This window comes from Anser brachyrhynchus (genome assembly GCF_964034855.1).
Source record: "Anser brachyrhynchus genome assembly, chromosome: 1".
Lineage (NCBI taxonomy): Eukaryota > Metazoa > Chordata > Aves > Anseriformes > Anatidae > Anser > Anser brachyrhynchus.
The window spans coordinates 189,880,404-189,897,165 of NC_137694.1; the positions used below are offsets into that span (position 1 = coordinate 189,880,404).

Consider the following 16,762-nt stretch of genomic DNA (forward strand, 5'->3'; position numbering starts at 1 on the left):
CAACGGCAGCAGCAACAGCAGCAGCAATAACCAGGGAAACCCTGCCCGTGGCAGCCCGTAGGCACTTACGTGCTCTCTGTTCCAAAAATCGTGAGCAACTCTGTCGATTATCAGAGGTCTTTAGACAACTCTATCCCTCATTCTGATGGGAGTTAGGCACTTCAATGCCTTTAAGGATTTGTGCCTCTGGGGCTCGTTCTAGATAACAGAAGTCTATGGCGGAGTCTGTGGGAGATAAACTCGAATTGCCCACATCTGAGGGCTGGGGGAAGGGAGGCAGCACCGCAGGCAGGAGGAGCACGGCTTTTCCTGCCTGCTCTCAGGCAACTGGTGTGCTGACAGCCTTAAAAACTGCTGGAGCTGGGCTTACATGGGGGCTGAGGGCCATACACATGAGTAGGGCATAGTGTTAGAAACAGCAGACCCAAACCTGGGTCTTGGTGGAGGGAGGCAAGGGTGTGCAAAGACAGCTGTAGTGTTGTAGGGCCAGCGGTGATGTTCACCATCGTTCCCAACCAGCTGTATTCAGCAGTCAGCACCTTGCAAGCTGCTGCAAACCCAGGTGACCTATTCTGCCTTGGGGTTTTTGTTCTCTATTGTTTTCACAGCAAAGCAGACACAAAAACTGAGTGAGATTTAGCATTTTTTTTAAATGAACCCTGCTCCTGGACCTGAGAAAACCCATTCTATTTTACATAATTATCCTTAAAAGTTCCTGTACCCTCTTTCCCTAAAATGCCATTAAAGCAGCCCATCTACATGTGTGAAGAGGGACATTAGGCTTTCCTTTTGATGGCAAACAGACACATTTAAAGAAAATGATTTCCATTCTCTTGTAATGGGTCGGGCAGAGCAACTCCATCCTGCAGACAGAGCTGCCAGAAAACGGTCAGAGCAGGAGCCTGACCCTGCTGCTCCTGCTGGGCATAGACTTCCCTTGGAAATGGGTTCTTTATCCTATTAGGAAAGGCAGGAACAGTTACACCTTTAATAAGAACTAATAAGAAAATTTATAAGAGCTATTTTAAGAATGCGAATTCTTCTTTTGAGAGCTCTTTTAAGGAAAGATTAACTTTTCAGGACTTATTTAACAAGGAATCAGCAGCAAGGGATAGCATCAGCAGCATTGAATGAACCCACATAGCCAAGGATCCAAATGTCCTCTTTCGGACTGATGGATCCTTGGAGAGCAGGAATAAAGTCTTTCAGCCTTTATTACTTATTTAAGGGAAAGAAAGCCATTATATTTTTAAAGCCTCTGGCAGGAAAGCATGCCTCCCAAAGTGCCTTTGCAAACAGCGCGGCTCCTCTTCAGATGTTACTGATCTTTTCCTGCTAAGAAGCTGCTGGGACTTTGCAGCTGGCCCTGGCACCGTGGTTCCCCCCGGGAGGAAGGGGGCCGCGGTGTCCCCGGGCCGGGGCTGACTGTGGGGGGACCGGGACACCCCGGACAGCAGCGGGGGGGCCCCGTGAGCTCCGTCCCGGTGCTGGAGGGGCTGCGGGTCCCCTCCGCACTTAGCCGGGGGGGGGCAGGCAGGAAGAGGCTCCGCATCCCCGGTGGCTTTGTTCCGGCTCTCACACGTCGGAAGCGGGGTTGAAGTAGTGTGATGGCTTTTTTTTTTTTTGTGGAAAAGGAAAAGCATCTGCAGGCATTTCGGTGCATCCCCGAGGGCCGAGCGGGACCGGTACCCGCCGCCCGCCCGCAGCATCCCTCCCTCCCGGCCTCCAGCTCTCTCTCTTTTTTTTTCCTCCCCCAAAGATCAAAAGCTCCTTGCTGTTGCACAAGGACTATTTTCTCAGGCGTCCTTCCCCACCACGGCTTTGTGAACAGGACAATAGACTCCTGTGTCAGTGCTGTTGGCACCGGCCTTGCATAATACAGGAAGCAGCATTTCCTTTCGGGGGTGGAAAATTAACTTGGATCGTGCGTTTCTCTTTTTATTGCTGAATCGTCCACACCCCGGGAAATTGGGCTCGCAGGCTCTCGGGAAGGGGAGAGGCACTGCCTCCTCTCCGCATCCTCCCGGAGCAGGGGAAGACCCGAGCCCGGCTCCGCTGCCCGCTCCGCCCCGCTCCGCCCCGCTCCGCCCCGGCCACGCGTGGTAATGGGGCAGGGAAAGAGCTTTTCCCGAGCCGGCAGGGGCTTTCAGGGTTTGCAGGGGGGAAGGAGGTATAGCAGGGCCTGTGGAGGTGCAGAATTTAGGGGGAGTTTCAGCTCCGAGTGTATGATGTGTTACGAGCATCCCATGGTGTTATGAGCATCCCATGGCATGCCCGCCCTTCAAGGACGGGCTCTTCATTGCCCCGCGATGTTTGAGGGTGGGTTTGGTAGCAGCTGGCTGCTGGCTTCTCGGCCTTCCCTGGCTGCCCCTAACTGGGGCTGGTGAGAAATCAGTGCAGGCTCTGGGGAGCCCGGGAATGGTCCTGCCACCGAAAGCTTCTGGTCCGCTCTGCTGGCCTTATTTCTTGCACAAACGAACTAAACCCCAGCTTCAGGTGAGTCGGTAGCTCTGAGAGGTAAGGACACACACAAACTGCACCAGCAACTCCCAGCGCTTGCGAGCTGAGCTTAGGCACACACCGTTCTCCCTGCTAGACCTGCTCTGGGTCCTGTCTGCTGGACCTGGTGACAAGGGAGCTTTCCCAGGCAGGGATTCACAGCTCCAGATGGGCAGTCCTGAGGCTTGCAGAGTCAGCAGGCAGCCCTTTTCTGCCCCCACGTTGTGCTGACCTGCCAGTTATGGTTTTCCTGCGCCGAAGGAGTTGAAGATGCTAATTTCATAGCGTGCATCACCCAGGTAATAACCTCCCTCGTCACCACAAGTATCTCGTGGAACTGGAAGTTAAGCAGCCTTTTAACTTTTCCTATCTGCCAGTTTCAGTTCTTTACTTTCTTTTTTTTTTGTGGTTCGTTTTTTTGTTTTACCCTCTACATTTTAAAATTACTTTCAAGAAAACCATCACAGAAAATAGCTATCTTGAAACAGTTGATAAAATCTTGTTTATGTCTGGACAATGAAAGAAAAGACAAATCTCTGTGCATGACAAGGGAAGCTCCTTTAATTCCCCCAGGCTGGTGCAGCTCTTGTTAGCCTTCCCCTGCAAAGCGTCATCCTTCCTCCTTGCTGCTTACACTTGGAGCCAGCGTAGTTCTGGGCAAACTCCTGCAGCAGACCCAATTTTTTTCCTCTTTCTTTGCTTCTTTCTTTCTCTCTCTCTCTCTCTCTCTCTCTCTTCCTTCCTTCCTTCCTTCCTTCCTTCCTTTCCTTTCTTTCTTTCTTTCTTTCTTTCTTTTCCTTTCTTCTTCTTTCTTTTCTTTCTTTCTTTCTTTCTTTCTTCTTTCTCTTTCTTTCTTTCTTTCTTTCTTTCTTTCTTTCTTTCTTTCTTTCTTTCTTTCTTTCTTTCTTTCTTTCTTTCTTTCTTTCTTTCTTTCCTTCTTCCTTCCTTCCTTCCTTCCTTCCTTCCTTCCTTCCTTCCTTCCTTCCTTCCTTCCTTCCTTCCTTCCTTCCTTCCTTCCTTCCTTCTTTCTTCTTCTTTCTTTCTTCTTCTTTCTTTCTTTCTTTCTTTCTTTCTTTCTTTCTTTCTTTCTTTCTTTCTTTCTTTCTTTCTTTCTTTCTTTTTCTTTCTTTCTTTCTTCCTTTTCCCTTTTCCCTTTCCCTTTCCCTTTTTTCTTTTTTCTTTTTTCTTTTTTTCCTTTTTCCTTTTTCCTTTTTCCTTTTTCCTTTTTCTTTTTCCTTTTCCCTTTTCCCTTTTCCCTTTTCCCCTTTTCCCTTTTCCCTTTTCCCTTTTTCTTTCTTGTTTCTTGTTTCTTGTTTCTTGTTTCTTGTTTCTTGTTTCTTGTTTCTTGTTTCTTTTCTTTTTCCTTTTCTTTTCCTTTTTCTTTTTTCTTTCTTTCTTTCTTTCTTCTTTCTTTCTTTCTTTCTTTCTTTCTTTCTTTCTTTCTTTCTTTCTTTCTTTCTTTCTTTCTTTCTTTCTTTTTCTTTTTCTTTCTTTCTTTCTTTCTTTCTTCTTTCTTTCTTTCTTTCTTTCTTTCTTTCTTTCTTTCTTTCTTTCTTCTACATCCTTCCTTCCTTCTTCCTTCCTTCCTTCCTTCCTTCCTTCCTTCCTTCCTCCTTCCTTCCTTCCTTCCTTCCTTCCTTCCTTCCTCCTTCCTTCCTACCTTCCTTCCTTCCTTCCTTCCTTCCTTCCTTCCTTCCTTCCTTCCTTCCTTCCTTCCTTCCTTCCTTCCCTTCTTTCCTTCTGTCTTTCCATCTTTCCTTCTTTCTTCTTCTTCCTTCTTCCTTCCTTTCTTCTTTTCTTTCTTTCTGCTTGTCTGGTGGACTTACATCACTGATGATTTAGCTTAGTTGGATGTCACCAGAGCTCCAAACTTGCATCCCGAATCATCCCTCCTGCAACTGCTCTCTTTGCAGGTGTGTAAGTGAACTAGCACGTGGAGCAAGGATCACACCAGCCCTGCTATTTGGGACACGTGGGACAACCACATGCTTTGTGCCAGTGCTGCAGGACCTTGACAGCCCTGCATGTATCCCACATTTCCCAGTACGGCTCCCAGGATGCTCCTGTGAACATTGGTTCTGCGGTCGGAGAGCTGTTTGCTTTTGTTCACATTTTGTATCCGACTTGTTCCAAAATAATCAGGACATAGGCATTCATGCACATCCCTGAGTCACCAGCTCCTCTGCAAGCAGCAGCTGCACGGGCTCCTGGCTCGGGGGCCTGGTTTATATTATGGGGAGGGAAACGCAGCCTCTAGGGGCGAGTGTTTGGGGTGGTAGAGGAAAAGAGCTCTTCATTGTAAGGCTGGTTTTCTTTTCATGGCCCAATATTTTCTTGGGTAGTTTTCCCTTTTTGACATGTTTTGGTTTGGTTTTGTGGTTCTTTTGCTGACCTTCTGGTTGTCTTCCCACTGAAATGCAGTGACCTTGGCCCAGTTCCACATGGATGAGATGCAATTGCTCCTTTCATGTGGTCTTGCCTCTTTCTAAACACTTCGCTTGGTATGTTCACGTAGCGATGGCTTCAGGAAAGGCATATATATTATATATATCCTCCCAGATAATGGGAAGAAGCGATGGTTGGAGACTGGATGTGAGGAGCCTGGAGGGTGCAGCTGACAGCACTACATCCCCATCACTGCCCCAGCCGGTCCCAAAGTAGGTCAACCCCATATTGATGCAGGTGTGCCTGCCTGCAAGGGGGGTCCGGCCCGCGTACGTGTTCATGTAGTGGAAATGCTTACTGGCATTCTTCTATTGTGCTTGCCTTTTTTTTTTTTTCAGGGACAAAAAATCTCGTTCCACTCTTTTTTTTTTTTTTTTCCTGTTTAGCGAAATATTGCTGAATACACATATAAAATCAATTGTGTAGTATTTTTAAAGAAAACTTGTATTGTAATGGAGTTTGCTTTCAGTGAGGGGAGCGAAATCACTGGCATCCTGCTGTGTGGACCCGAGAGGCAGGGGAACAGGGGAACGGACAGAGTCAAAATCACGTAGGTACGTGACCTGGCTCAGCTGCTGCTGCACGGCAGCCACGCAGCATGAGCAGGGACTGATGGCACGGCCTCTATTCAAAAGCAGCCCCCGGGGACCGGAGGGGCAGCCCCTCACCTCTACCTGTCCCCACAACAGCTGTTACCAGCAACGGGTCCGACTTTGCCAGCTAAACTCCTGAACTCAGCCAACAAACCTCAATGTAGGTATCCTCCGGGCCATGATGGGATGTCCTGGAGCCTGCCCCAGGGGATTGTTGGAGGTCTTACTAATCAGCTTCCTAACCTCCCAATAATACCTCTGATTAATTGCTCGTGCCAGTTGACTGATTATAATAAAAAAAAAAGAGCAGCAATGTATTATGAACTCCTGTTACCTCTCCTTTCTCACTGTGGTTAGACAGCTGCCTGTTTTGCCTGCCTTCAAAATTAGACCTGGCTTTGATGCAGGAGAGAAGAGGTGACACAACCCGTGCTCTGAGCTGTCTTACCCCGTTGGGCAGCAGTGCTGTGAGCTTGTCCTGCAAGCACTAATCCTTTCGGCTGACCTGGCCACACACCCTGGCCAGATATGGAGCAAAGAGGCTGGGAAAGCCCAACCACGGCTGCAGTTGGTGTCTACCTATACACCTACCAAGCACGTGCCTGTTGAGCAAGTAGATGTTACATCAAAACTGTGATGCAGGGAAAAGGACTTTCAGCTTTCTCTTCCCACAGTACTGAAGAAATTTAAGGAACCTTACTTTGGTTTAAATGCAGCTTTGAATGTAGTGGGCACCTCTTCTTCATCCATGGTTAATCTGAACAACAGCAGCTAGAATTATAATGATGGCAATGATTGACTTGTTGTTTCAACTGTGCCAGCCATAGGGAGATGGAGCTCGAGGACATTAAAATACTGCTGACCGAAAACACATTGAAAAGAGAGAGGAAAAGAGAGACAGAGAAAGGTGCTGGGTGGAGCATGCCCAGTCCTTTTCACCCAGGATCTTGCTCCAGGTTGCAGTCTCCCAGTAGATCACTGTAAAAATCTCCGATATTCCTCCAGCTGCCGCAGTTCACTGTGTCCCTTTGTGTGGGTGTGCTGGAAGCTGTGTCCATGAAATGACCTGGGTTATAAATGGCCCTCCACGTTATAATCCAAGTTATATTCTGGATTATTTCACCAAACTCTTTTTCCACTGAGCCACGGAAACTATTGTGCCTGTGTAACTGAGGGACAGGGCACTACAGCATGGGGAAGGACGGGGATCCCACCGGTGGGCAGGGAGCTTTGGGTCCTTGCCTGCTGGCTCTGGGAAGTGTAAATGTTTTCAGGTGATTGACTGAAATATTGCTTTGCTTAAATTTTCAGTCCCGGGAGCACTCTGTCTGTTAAAAGAAGTCATTTGGCAGCTGCAGATTCCGTGGAAGACCTGCAGAGGGAGATCCAATCTGCTCTGCTTTGACATCCTTCCCTCCCTTCCAACAGCTGGAGCTGGGGAACATCTCTGAGACAATTTAGTCCACTTCTGCGAGGTCTCTGCATCTCTGCTCTGAGTACAGGGATCACACAGAAATTATTAGGTCCCCCAGCTCCATCTCCAGCCCATGAAGTCTTCTTCTAAGGGCAGGCACCTGCTGCACAGGTGCTGGGGCAACCTTTTGTGTAATGCTCTGAACATTGCAACTGGTGCCACTGGGAGCTATTCTGAGCACCAGTGTAATTAAAAAAATTGCTTCCACGACTGGAAAGAGTCAGGTCAGGTTGGGAGGGTATCAGCTACTGGTGTGAGTGGGATTTTCCAGGCTCTTTATTTTTGCCAGGTCCGCGGGAACTGTCCACACGATTCCTCCCAAGAGACTTGGCTAAAGCCTCAACTCAGGATGTTCCAAGTGTCCTGCTTCCAACGGGGAGCAGAATCCACAGCCTCAGGATGTGTCTTAGTGACTTGGCTAAGTCATATCCGGGTTGAGAGGACTCTCCACCCCACCTAGCTCTTGAAACCAGACACACGAGAGTCATAAAGACTGGCAGAGAGCAGATGAGAGGGAATGTGCTGGTTAAGTGTTCAGCTATGACAGGTCCTATGTGCTCTGGGTGGTGCCTGTGTTCCTTTGCAGCCTGCCCTAGGAGCTGGTTTTGACCCTTTTCCAGCTGAATGCCCCGATTACTCGTCTTTTCAATCAAATTTCCCATTGCTCACTTTCTGTGCTGTGCCAGTGATTCTTGCTAGCCAGGGAGGGGCAAGGGGTGCATACCAGGGAGTTGGTGCTTGACAACTCAACCATCCAGGTGCCAGATGTAGGGGTTGTTCAAGCAAAAGGCTCAGCAGAAGCCATCCTCCTCCCAAGCAGGGCAAAATTCATCCACAATACAAGGGCTGTGAGGAAACATGACAAGCTGATGTTGTCTGCTGTGAAGGCTGCTCCTTCCCCGTCTGTCGCAGCTTCTGGAGTGCTGGAGGCTGAGCAGATGAACAGCAAAGATGTTTGCCTGATACATTTCAAAGGGGGCTCACTCTCAGCTGCTAAATTTGGCTGGTTTCCTTTTGAGTATTTAGTGATAGTCTTTTTAACATATGCTAGGAAAAGGAAATTTACCCTGTTTCGCAGCTGAAGGAAACATAACTGCCCCTAAAACACCCAAGGAGAAAAATTGTCCTCACATAAGCCACCCAATTCCTAGCATCACACCTAGGCCTAAGGTCCTGGGTGTGAAGAGCTCATACTGCCTGTGGGATGAACATTTGCCTGGGACAGGTCTGTGGCTGGCTGGGATCTGTATGGCCATAGCACCGAAGCTGCTCTTCAGAATACGTTCTCACCCTATTAGGTGTTGCCATTATGCCGTGGTACACAAAAATAAGGGCGAACGACTTCCACACTGCCCTGACCTTCATAAGTGCACTGTCCAGCTGCTTCAGCCTGCATGTTTAGGGATGTCCTTCATCCAGGCACAGGCTTCCCTCTGCATTTTCATTCTGCTTCATGGAAATGCCTGCATCCTCTTTCATCCCTGTGTCCTATTGGGGTCTTCCTAGCATTCCTGCAGGCTGCACGACTCTTCTCTCCCTGGCTTTGGCATATGAAGCATGATAAGGGTTTATGAGCAGATCTTCAGGTTTGCCCTCCCCGTTCCTCGGCTCCTTGGGTGGGTCAGGAGCTGATGACATCCACTGGAGAAGGAAGGAGGTACACCTTGCCAAAGCGCTGTGGTCTTTGGAGGGCCGTGACTGAACACAGCTGTGATGTAGGAGGTGTGAAGAGGGTGGGGAGCTGGTGTGGCATGGCTGCCGGGCTCGTGATGGGGTCTGCATCATCTCAGACTCAGCACGTACTCAGCACCGGGTAGGTCAAAGGCAGGGACATACAGTTCCCTCAGCTCCTTCCACAGGGAGACCTTGCTCCTAGGGGGTCTGAGCTGTCAGGATGCCCAGTGTCCTAGTTCTGCCTGGTCTGTCCTCTCTGGTCGGCTGTTTTCCCAGCTGCTGTCCTCTCCTCTGGAGGAGGTGATGTCTTATGAGTCATCCTCTTCGGGAAAGAAACTTCTGGGTTCTTTCCCCCACAGTGCGAGCAGATGAGGGGGAAGGTATCCATCGCTATTTTGTTTTCAAGGTCTCAGCTGGGAGCAGGAAGATTGGAAAACGCAGCCTTAAATTCTTAGCATAGGGTGTCACTTTTGAATGGGAGTCAGGCAGAAGCATGCAGGAAACATTCTCACCGACTTTAAACTTGAAAGTTAAACAGCTCTAGAGTTAAAAACAACACCAACTTCTCATCTTTTTTGTTGCACAGGATGGTCTGGTGGGACACAGGAGATCTGAGTTCTATTTCTGGCTCTTGTCACCAGCTTCCTATGACCTTGGACTGGCTGCATGTGCCTCCATTTCCTTCTCCTTAAACTGGGGGTGATCACATCTACCTGCCTCCTGCAGATGCTCTCGAGGCTTACTTCATATTGTAAAAATATAGGAAGGGGTGAAATGGGTCAGGCCAAAGACCTGCCTTTCACCCCATAGACTTTCTCTGGGGACGGGCGGGAAGATGGGACTTGAGTTTTGCTGCCAGGCTCCCCTTGGCCTTTCCCATCCCCGCCCCCCCCCCAAAAAAAAAATAATAAAAAAAAAGATACGGACCACACGAGGTGAGGGTGCAGGGAGGAGAATTCCCTTCCCAGCTCAGACCTGCGCGTCCCAGGGGCAGAGAGAGCCAGCACCGGAGCTGGCAGGGCGGGCTCCTGGCACATCCTCAGCTACATTTGCTCACGGGGAGGGCAACCCCGGGTCCCCGGGGGTTTCGAGCCCCCCATCGGCGTGCGGGGAGACCCTGGGGGAGCTCCCCCGGCGGCTGCCGTCGGGCGGGGAGAGGGCGTGCTGGCGGCGGAGGATGTGGGGCGGGGGCGAGGGGGTGTGAGAAGGGGCGGGATGGGGGTGCGCGGCGAGGGGTGGAGAAGTTATAAATCAGCGGGGCCGGGGCTGGCTGGGGATTGATGTCCGCGGGAGGTGAAGCTGGCAGCAGGGCGGACACTCCCTTTCCGCGGGCCGGGGCGGGCGGGGAGGGCTGTGGGGCCGCTGGATGCTGATCCCTCGCCTCGCCGTTATCTTCGCCACCGCGGGAGGAGCCCGGCACCGAGGAGAGCCCGTCGGAGCCCAGCCGGCTCCTCCGCCTCCGCCTCGCCGCCGCGGGCAGGGGAAGAGCCCTGCGTGGCCGCGGGCAGGACCATGCCCCGCCAGCCGCTCTCAGGGACCGTGCTGCTGGCAGCCGCCCTCCTGCTCGCAGGTAAGGCTCCGACGACCCCCGTTGTCCCCCCCCACACCCCTCTCCGGACGGCCACCGGCTCGCCGCGACGTGTCCCCCGCGGGGGTCGGAGGGCACCTGCCCCTGTCCCTGTCCCCCCACCCCGGGGAAGGGTCCCGAAGGAGATGCTGGCTGTTTGGAGAGACCCCCCTCCCAAATCCCAAGGCAACCCGGGGAGCAGCCGCTCCCCCGAGTCGAGTCCGAGCCGGTGCATCGCGGAAAGCAAACAAGACTCGGCTGCAGGGCAGGCTCCTTTCCAGCCCGCTTTGTTTCCGAGAGTCAGCCTCTCCCAGTCCTGCCCGTTAGGCGGAAAAGGTGCCCGTTTCCTCGGCCAAAAACCCCACGGACCCGACCCGGGGGCATCTCTCGGGGCCGTACCGCGGGCGGGATGGAGCCACTCGCCGCGCCTGCATCCCGCAAGGCTGCGTGTGCCGGGATGGGTCCGCGCAAAGCTTTGCTTTTCCTCCTCGAGCTGTTTTTTTTTTTTCAATTTTTATTTATTTTTTTCCTCCCCGAGTTGTTTTTCCTTTTCCTTTTTTCCTTTTTTTTTTTTCTTTTTTATTTTCCCACTTTGAGAGAGGAGCCGGCCCCGAAGGGTCGGAGCGCCGCGATGGGAACCGTGTCCCCTTGCTTTGCCTCGCCGGTCACCTGGGAGCAAGGTTGCGTTAGGGTGGTCCCTCGGCACTTCGGGACAGCCCTCCGGGACCAGATCCGCGTCCCCACAACCTTTCCCCGCATGGGTTCCCCAGGTGCTCCCGGCTCTTCCGCGTGGGCTGCGCGCAGCATCTCCGCTCTCGGCCATGTGAGCAAATCCCGGGAGGGGGCGAGAAGGCAAAAACCCGAGCGGGTGGCCGTGGGCTGGGACTGCTGAGCCCCACTGAGCCCTGCTGAGCCCGTGGGAGCGACCCGGTGCCGTGCGGGGCCAGGCGCGCCCCCCCGGGACGGAGCGCTCCCCGGGCGCTGCCGGTGCTGCCCAAGGGGGGAAGCTGGCGGGGCCGCGCCGCCGGGACATTTTCCGGCTCGGGAAGCGCTGATTCATCAACTTTGGTATAGATATATAGGTATTCTTCTTCTTCGTCGTCGTCTTTATTATTATTATATTTTTTTCCTCAGGAAAGTGCCGATTTCCCCACATTATTTTTCTCTGCCAAGGAGGTTCCTGTGCCCTCCTTGGAGTAACACTGAAATAGACACAGGCATGGGACACCCACCCTGGCTACAGGAAATGTGGGTTCAAATCCTTGCCTGGCTTCCTTCACAGCTTGAGCTTGAACTTCAGTGTCCCTCTCCCACAAGGGCTCCCGCGGTGCCGAGCCGCGTTGGGGCACCGGCTTCCTCTTTCCTGTCGGAAAGGTTTCCCATTGTGCAAGCTGTGGCAAACCCACTGCCCTGGGAGAAGGTGGACTCCGTGATCTGAGCTGTACGAGACCCTGGTTCACCTTCCTGTTCCAGGGACTGTCAGGGGCATGAGCACGCTACGTTAAATCCAATGGGAAAAACCCGGCTTGGTTAGCGAAAAAACTTTGGTGTTCTGGATGTTGGGCTGTGGGGACACACATCCTGGGGTCATGAGCTTCTCTGCTGTTCAGCTGAGTGCCTTTGCAACTGGTTTGCTGGAAACTTGTATTTCTTTCCTCCCTTGAAACTATGAGAGATTGAGCTCCAAGTCAGAATTCAGACTTTTCCAACCTCTTTGATTTTTTTTTCCTTTCTTTCTTTCCTTCTTTCTTTCTTTCTTGGATAGTAATCCTTGCACAGGTTTGGTTGGACATCACGTATTGGTTGGTCATATTTCTTCTAATCCAGTAGCAAAACTCTCCACACTTGCATCTGCATGGAGCATTTCAAAACTATCGGTGAAGTGGTGGGAGGTTCTGTGCTATGTGTCTTTCTATGTGCTTCTTCACATCTCATGTTCCTTCACTGCTTACCCGAAACTCTTACTGAGGCTGTTCAGCACTTCCCCTTTTAAGTGTTCTTGATGGACTACTCTTGTACTTCAGTCTGCGGGTGTCTGCTGAGCTTCCATTTACTGATAGGTACCAGAGAAGATTCACAAATGAGTCAGTGGTTCAGGAGTTACCACAGGGAGTTTCATAAGGAAGAGAGAGAAAGAGATCTTTTAGCTTGTTTACGGCTATTTAGTAATTCAAATTTCCCCAAAGCAACATGCAAATTACAAAAAATTACAAAAAGAGTTCCCATTCGAGAAATGAGATATGCTTTGACATGGGAGTGTTGGGCACTTCAGCCCTCTGGTATTTCTATGCACATTTGCGTTTTAGCTATCGCGGAAAGAACAATATTTTTTGTCTCTGTTTTTCATAGTTCTTGCATATGTTTCCTTTATTGTTTGTATATATGTACTCCACAAATTATATTGCACACATTTATGCTGAAGACTGGATATGTAATGGTCAACATAAAAACTTTGGTGCCTTATTTAGGTTTGATCTCCCAATTGCAGACTTTATATCACAACAGTTTCAATCACTAATGCTTGGGAGTGTGAAGGACTGGGTTTAAACCTCAAAAAGATCAGATTCTGCAGGCTGGATCAAGGATTATGTGTCCTCTTTTCCAGAAACTAGAGACAGATAAATCAGCTTTATTTCCAGCTGTCAACACACTGGCAATACCTCACAATTAGTGGCTAGAAGATAAATAGAATCTATTACAATCTTATCTGTGGACGGTGCTATACAAACCTGAGTTATTCCAGTTGGAAGAAGATCATCAAAATCTCCAGCAAATGATGGACTTTTCAATTTCATGGTCAGCTGGAAAAAATGAAGGAAGAAATTCCAGGTCAAATCTAAACAGCGTTGAGGTTAATTTCTTACAATAACTAACCTGACTTCCCTGAAAATGCTGTTCAGATTGAAGTTCACATGTTAAGGTTTCTATCTGATTTGACTACTCAGCTGAAACAGCTGTGCAGATGCACAGCTACAGTGGTCTAACATAGGATTAGGGTTAGAAATCTCAACAGAGTGCTGAAAAAATGGTTATTCCAATTATTCTGGATCTTCATGGAAATTGGGCTCCCTGAAAAATTTCAAACTACATTCATGTTAGGCAGAGGAGTTAGATGCTGTTGTATAAGAGATTTTTAAAAAGATGCATGTACTGGCATGCTTTTTGGCATTACTAAAGAAAATCACTTACATCACTTACGAATGCCTTACCAGACAGGTGCTTTGCTCATAAACTCTACAGAATTTTAGATTTCTTCCTCTTATAGTTGGTGTAATCTGGAGCAATTCCTTTGGGCTAAACTAGCACGTTCCAGCTTTATGGTTCATGCATGAGGAAATCCGGACTTGGCATGTGCCTTCACATGTGATCTTCACATCTAGAAGCACTCAATATATTTAAAACCTAAAAAAATCATTACTGGGGAGATTTGGAGATTTGTTTGGTTGTGGTTTGATGGTGCTTTTTTGGATTTTTTTTTTTTTTACATGTGAACAATAGCAAACAAGCTGAGCCTATTTTTGTCAGATGCTTCAAAGACTCAAACCAGTAGCCCTTCACACTGTGTGGGTGTATAGGAGAAAAGGAAATTGTCCAGATTTTCATGGCAGTTGCTGAGTCCTTACACTTTAATGTGGTTTGGAAACTTCAAGCACAAATGTTTATCAAGTTGCTAGTTTTTGTGTCCAACTGAGATTGGGAAAGGAAGAGGCTCAGCAGATGAAGGTTAAGGTTCGGTGTCTCAAAAATACGTATCCAGTGGGGCAGTGGTGGGGCTTTATCAGCAAAACTCCTCCTTTGAATCCCCTAAAAGTAGGGATTGAGGCTTCCTGTTGCAGCCCCAGAAGGCACGGAAAACCAGACTGCTGCAAGAGTAGCTTTGCTGCGAAGAATAGGATGCTCAGCCACCACGGCCACCTCTGCTCTTGGAGGCAAGCCTCTCCCCTTGGTGGGACACCTTCAAGCAGCAACCTACTCCCTTCAGGCGTGCTTCAACTTCTTGTCCTACTTCTCCCCCCCAGCAGCTTTTTTTTTCTTTTTTTTCTCTATCAATATTTGTAAGAGCGTGTGGAAACATTTCAGTGCATATTTGAGCATGAATTCCACCCGTGGACAGCACCAGCCTCTTTTTCCTTTGGTCCTTACGATGCATCCTTACTACACAGTCCTTCAAATGGGAAAAAAGCTTCCCCAAGCACTCCTGGCTAGGAATGGCCTGACTTTTTATTCCACCATGTGGGAACTGCTTATCCTAGAGTTGGTTCAGGGATGGACAGGAAGGTGCCCACAGTTTTATCAAGATGCAGAAGTTCAGTTTCATTCCGCTGCGGCTGGAGGTCAGCACTGCGAAAGTCTCTGTGGTTATATCCTGCCTGTTGTGACTGACAGAACAAATTCATGCTGGAGCTAAGCAAAGTTGTAACAGATTAAGAAATACAAGAGTGTGGGAGAAAAGATTAGAAACTATATGTCAGAGGCACTCTTGCCTGAACCTTGAGCCCTGAACCATCAGGATGTACGGAGAACTTGGACTGGGACTGTAGATGACTACTTCTTCTGTTTTATGCCATGTTTGGTGATGTTTGGGCTTGTTGGCTTTTTTTTTTCTTTTTTTTTTTCTTTGGTGGCATGTTGGGTAGAGATATACCACTTTTTGATGTGCCACTAAAGAAGACGAGGAAGAGGATCTTGCTGATGATGCATCTGTATTGCTCAAGATGGAGATTGATTCTTGCACAACAGTTAACCAATATATTCATCATCTTTCCCAGAATTTGGTTTGGTTTCCATTAATGGAGAAGAAAATGGTTCATGCTCAGATGACATGATTTTACTGTCACTGCTGTTTTTCCATCAAATCAACTCTACCAAATAGCAAAATAGTTTTGTCCATACTCATGGTGTTAAGTCACCCAAAGACAGTCCAGCGTGATAAGATAGACATAGTTTTACGTTTGTGTGACTCCAATATTTCTCTAGATGGTAGAGATACTCTTCTAGCACCCACTGATCCGTGACTCTAAGCCCTGTTATTAAAATCCCTTTTAAGTTTTATTCCCACCTTTGGAGCTATTGCCTTGAAACAAGGTGTTCTTTACTGCTCTAGCAGCTGGAGGATGAGGAAATGCTTAGGAAGAAGCTGTTTCCAGGATTTCAGTGGGTTGAAGATGCTGTGGCAAAGCAGAGCCGGGGACCTGTGAGCAGATGTCCTCTGCTCCTCGGAAGTTCCCTTGGGAAGCCCGTGTCCTGGGAACAGGACCCCCTGCTCAGTGCGTGGGGAGCAGCAAGGGATGAGCACAAGGGCGCTTTGTGAGAGGAATTCCACAATTTCACATAGCTCACTTAAGCGTCCTTCCTGTGGGATTCTTCTCTGCCATGGGATGAAGGAATTTGTTCCCTTTGTTCCCATTGTCATTCCTTCGTGGAAAAACCTCTCGTCAGAGTCACTGCGGACCAATGTTAACAGAGGCGTGAGAGCTGCCATCCTGGAACAGACAAAGGCTCTCTGTAGCTCCGTGTTGTGTCTCTGGTGGTGTCCAACATCTGGACTTCAGGGGAGATTCAAGAAACCTTGCAAGAAAAGTAGTTACCTCATAACATTCTCTAGAGATGATTTTTTTTGGAAGTGCGATCCAAAACCCACTATGACTTACTAAGAGACAGTAGGTCTCAGGGTCAAGGTAATAAATTAGAGTCTGACAAAATTTAGGTCTTGTCTATGTTTATGGAAAATGGATATACCATTGTGAGATTATATTGCATTATGCTATATAATATAGAGAATTTTCTTCTTTTCTTATGCTGGTAGAGTTTGGGGTGGAAACTTACTTTTCTTTGTTCTATGCAGCACTGTAATTCACATTTGTCCTAATCTATAAGTACTAATGGTTATAATTTCTCAGTGTAAATTGAGCCATAGACATGCTTGCCAGAAACTTTCTGCATGTGTACCTACCATAAACTTTGTATTTTACATGACATTTAACTGTAATAAGGGTTTAGCCTCTTGACCCATTCATCAAGATGCACTTCTTGCATGCCAAAAAAGCCAAACATGGTCCAATTTTCTTCATTAGTGTTGTCCTCACCTTGGCTGGTTTAAAATCCACAAGCCTACCAAGGCCAAATGGAGCAGTGACCTGTTTCAGACAAGCTCTCAGGCTAGTCCTCAGGCCAGCCCTTGGCAAGACGGATGCCTTCTGTAATGAAGAAAGATGGAGGGTGCCCTCTGCATTAGCTATTTTCTCTTATTTTGTACTCTGTAACTCTGTTTTATAGGTTAAAGTAGGGTGGATGGAAAGTCAGTTTCAACTCTGTTTCTTTTTATTCTTTCTTGGAGCGTTATAGGACAGTTCAGCTGTAATGATGGAGCATAGGAAATAATAATTGGCAGCCTTGAGCAAAGTGGAAATCCTGCAGTTTGCTCTAAGTTTTATTTAATTTAGTTCTGAATTTATTCCTGTGTGCACAGCTTAATGAACAGTACAGTCCCAAATGGATTTGGTAGGCCTG

The 16,762-nt window shown here is 48.6% G+C and overlaps 1 protein-coding gene across 1 annotated transcript in view; it reads left to right on the forward strand.

Moving 5' to 3' along the window:
• The first annotated feature begins 9,945 nt into the window (after nt 1-9,945).
• The window catches only part of FLT1 (fms related receptor tyrosine kinase 1), a 108,953-nt gene continuing 102,136 nt past the window's right edge, over nt 9,946-16,762 (forward strand). Inside the window, 1 exon segment of the mRNA XM_080560893.1 lies at nt 9,946-10,255. Coding sequence (XP_080417019.1) covers nt 10,198-10,255 — 58 coding nt within the window. The 5' untranslated portion in view covers nt 9,946-10,197.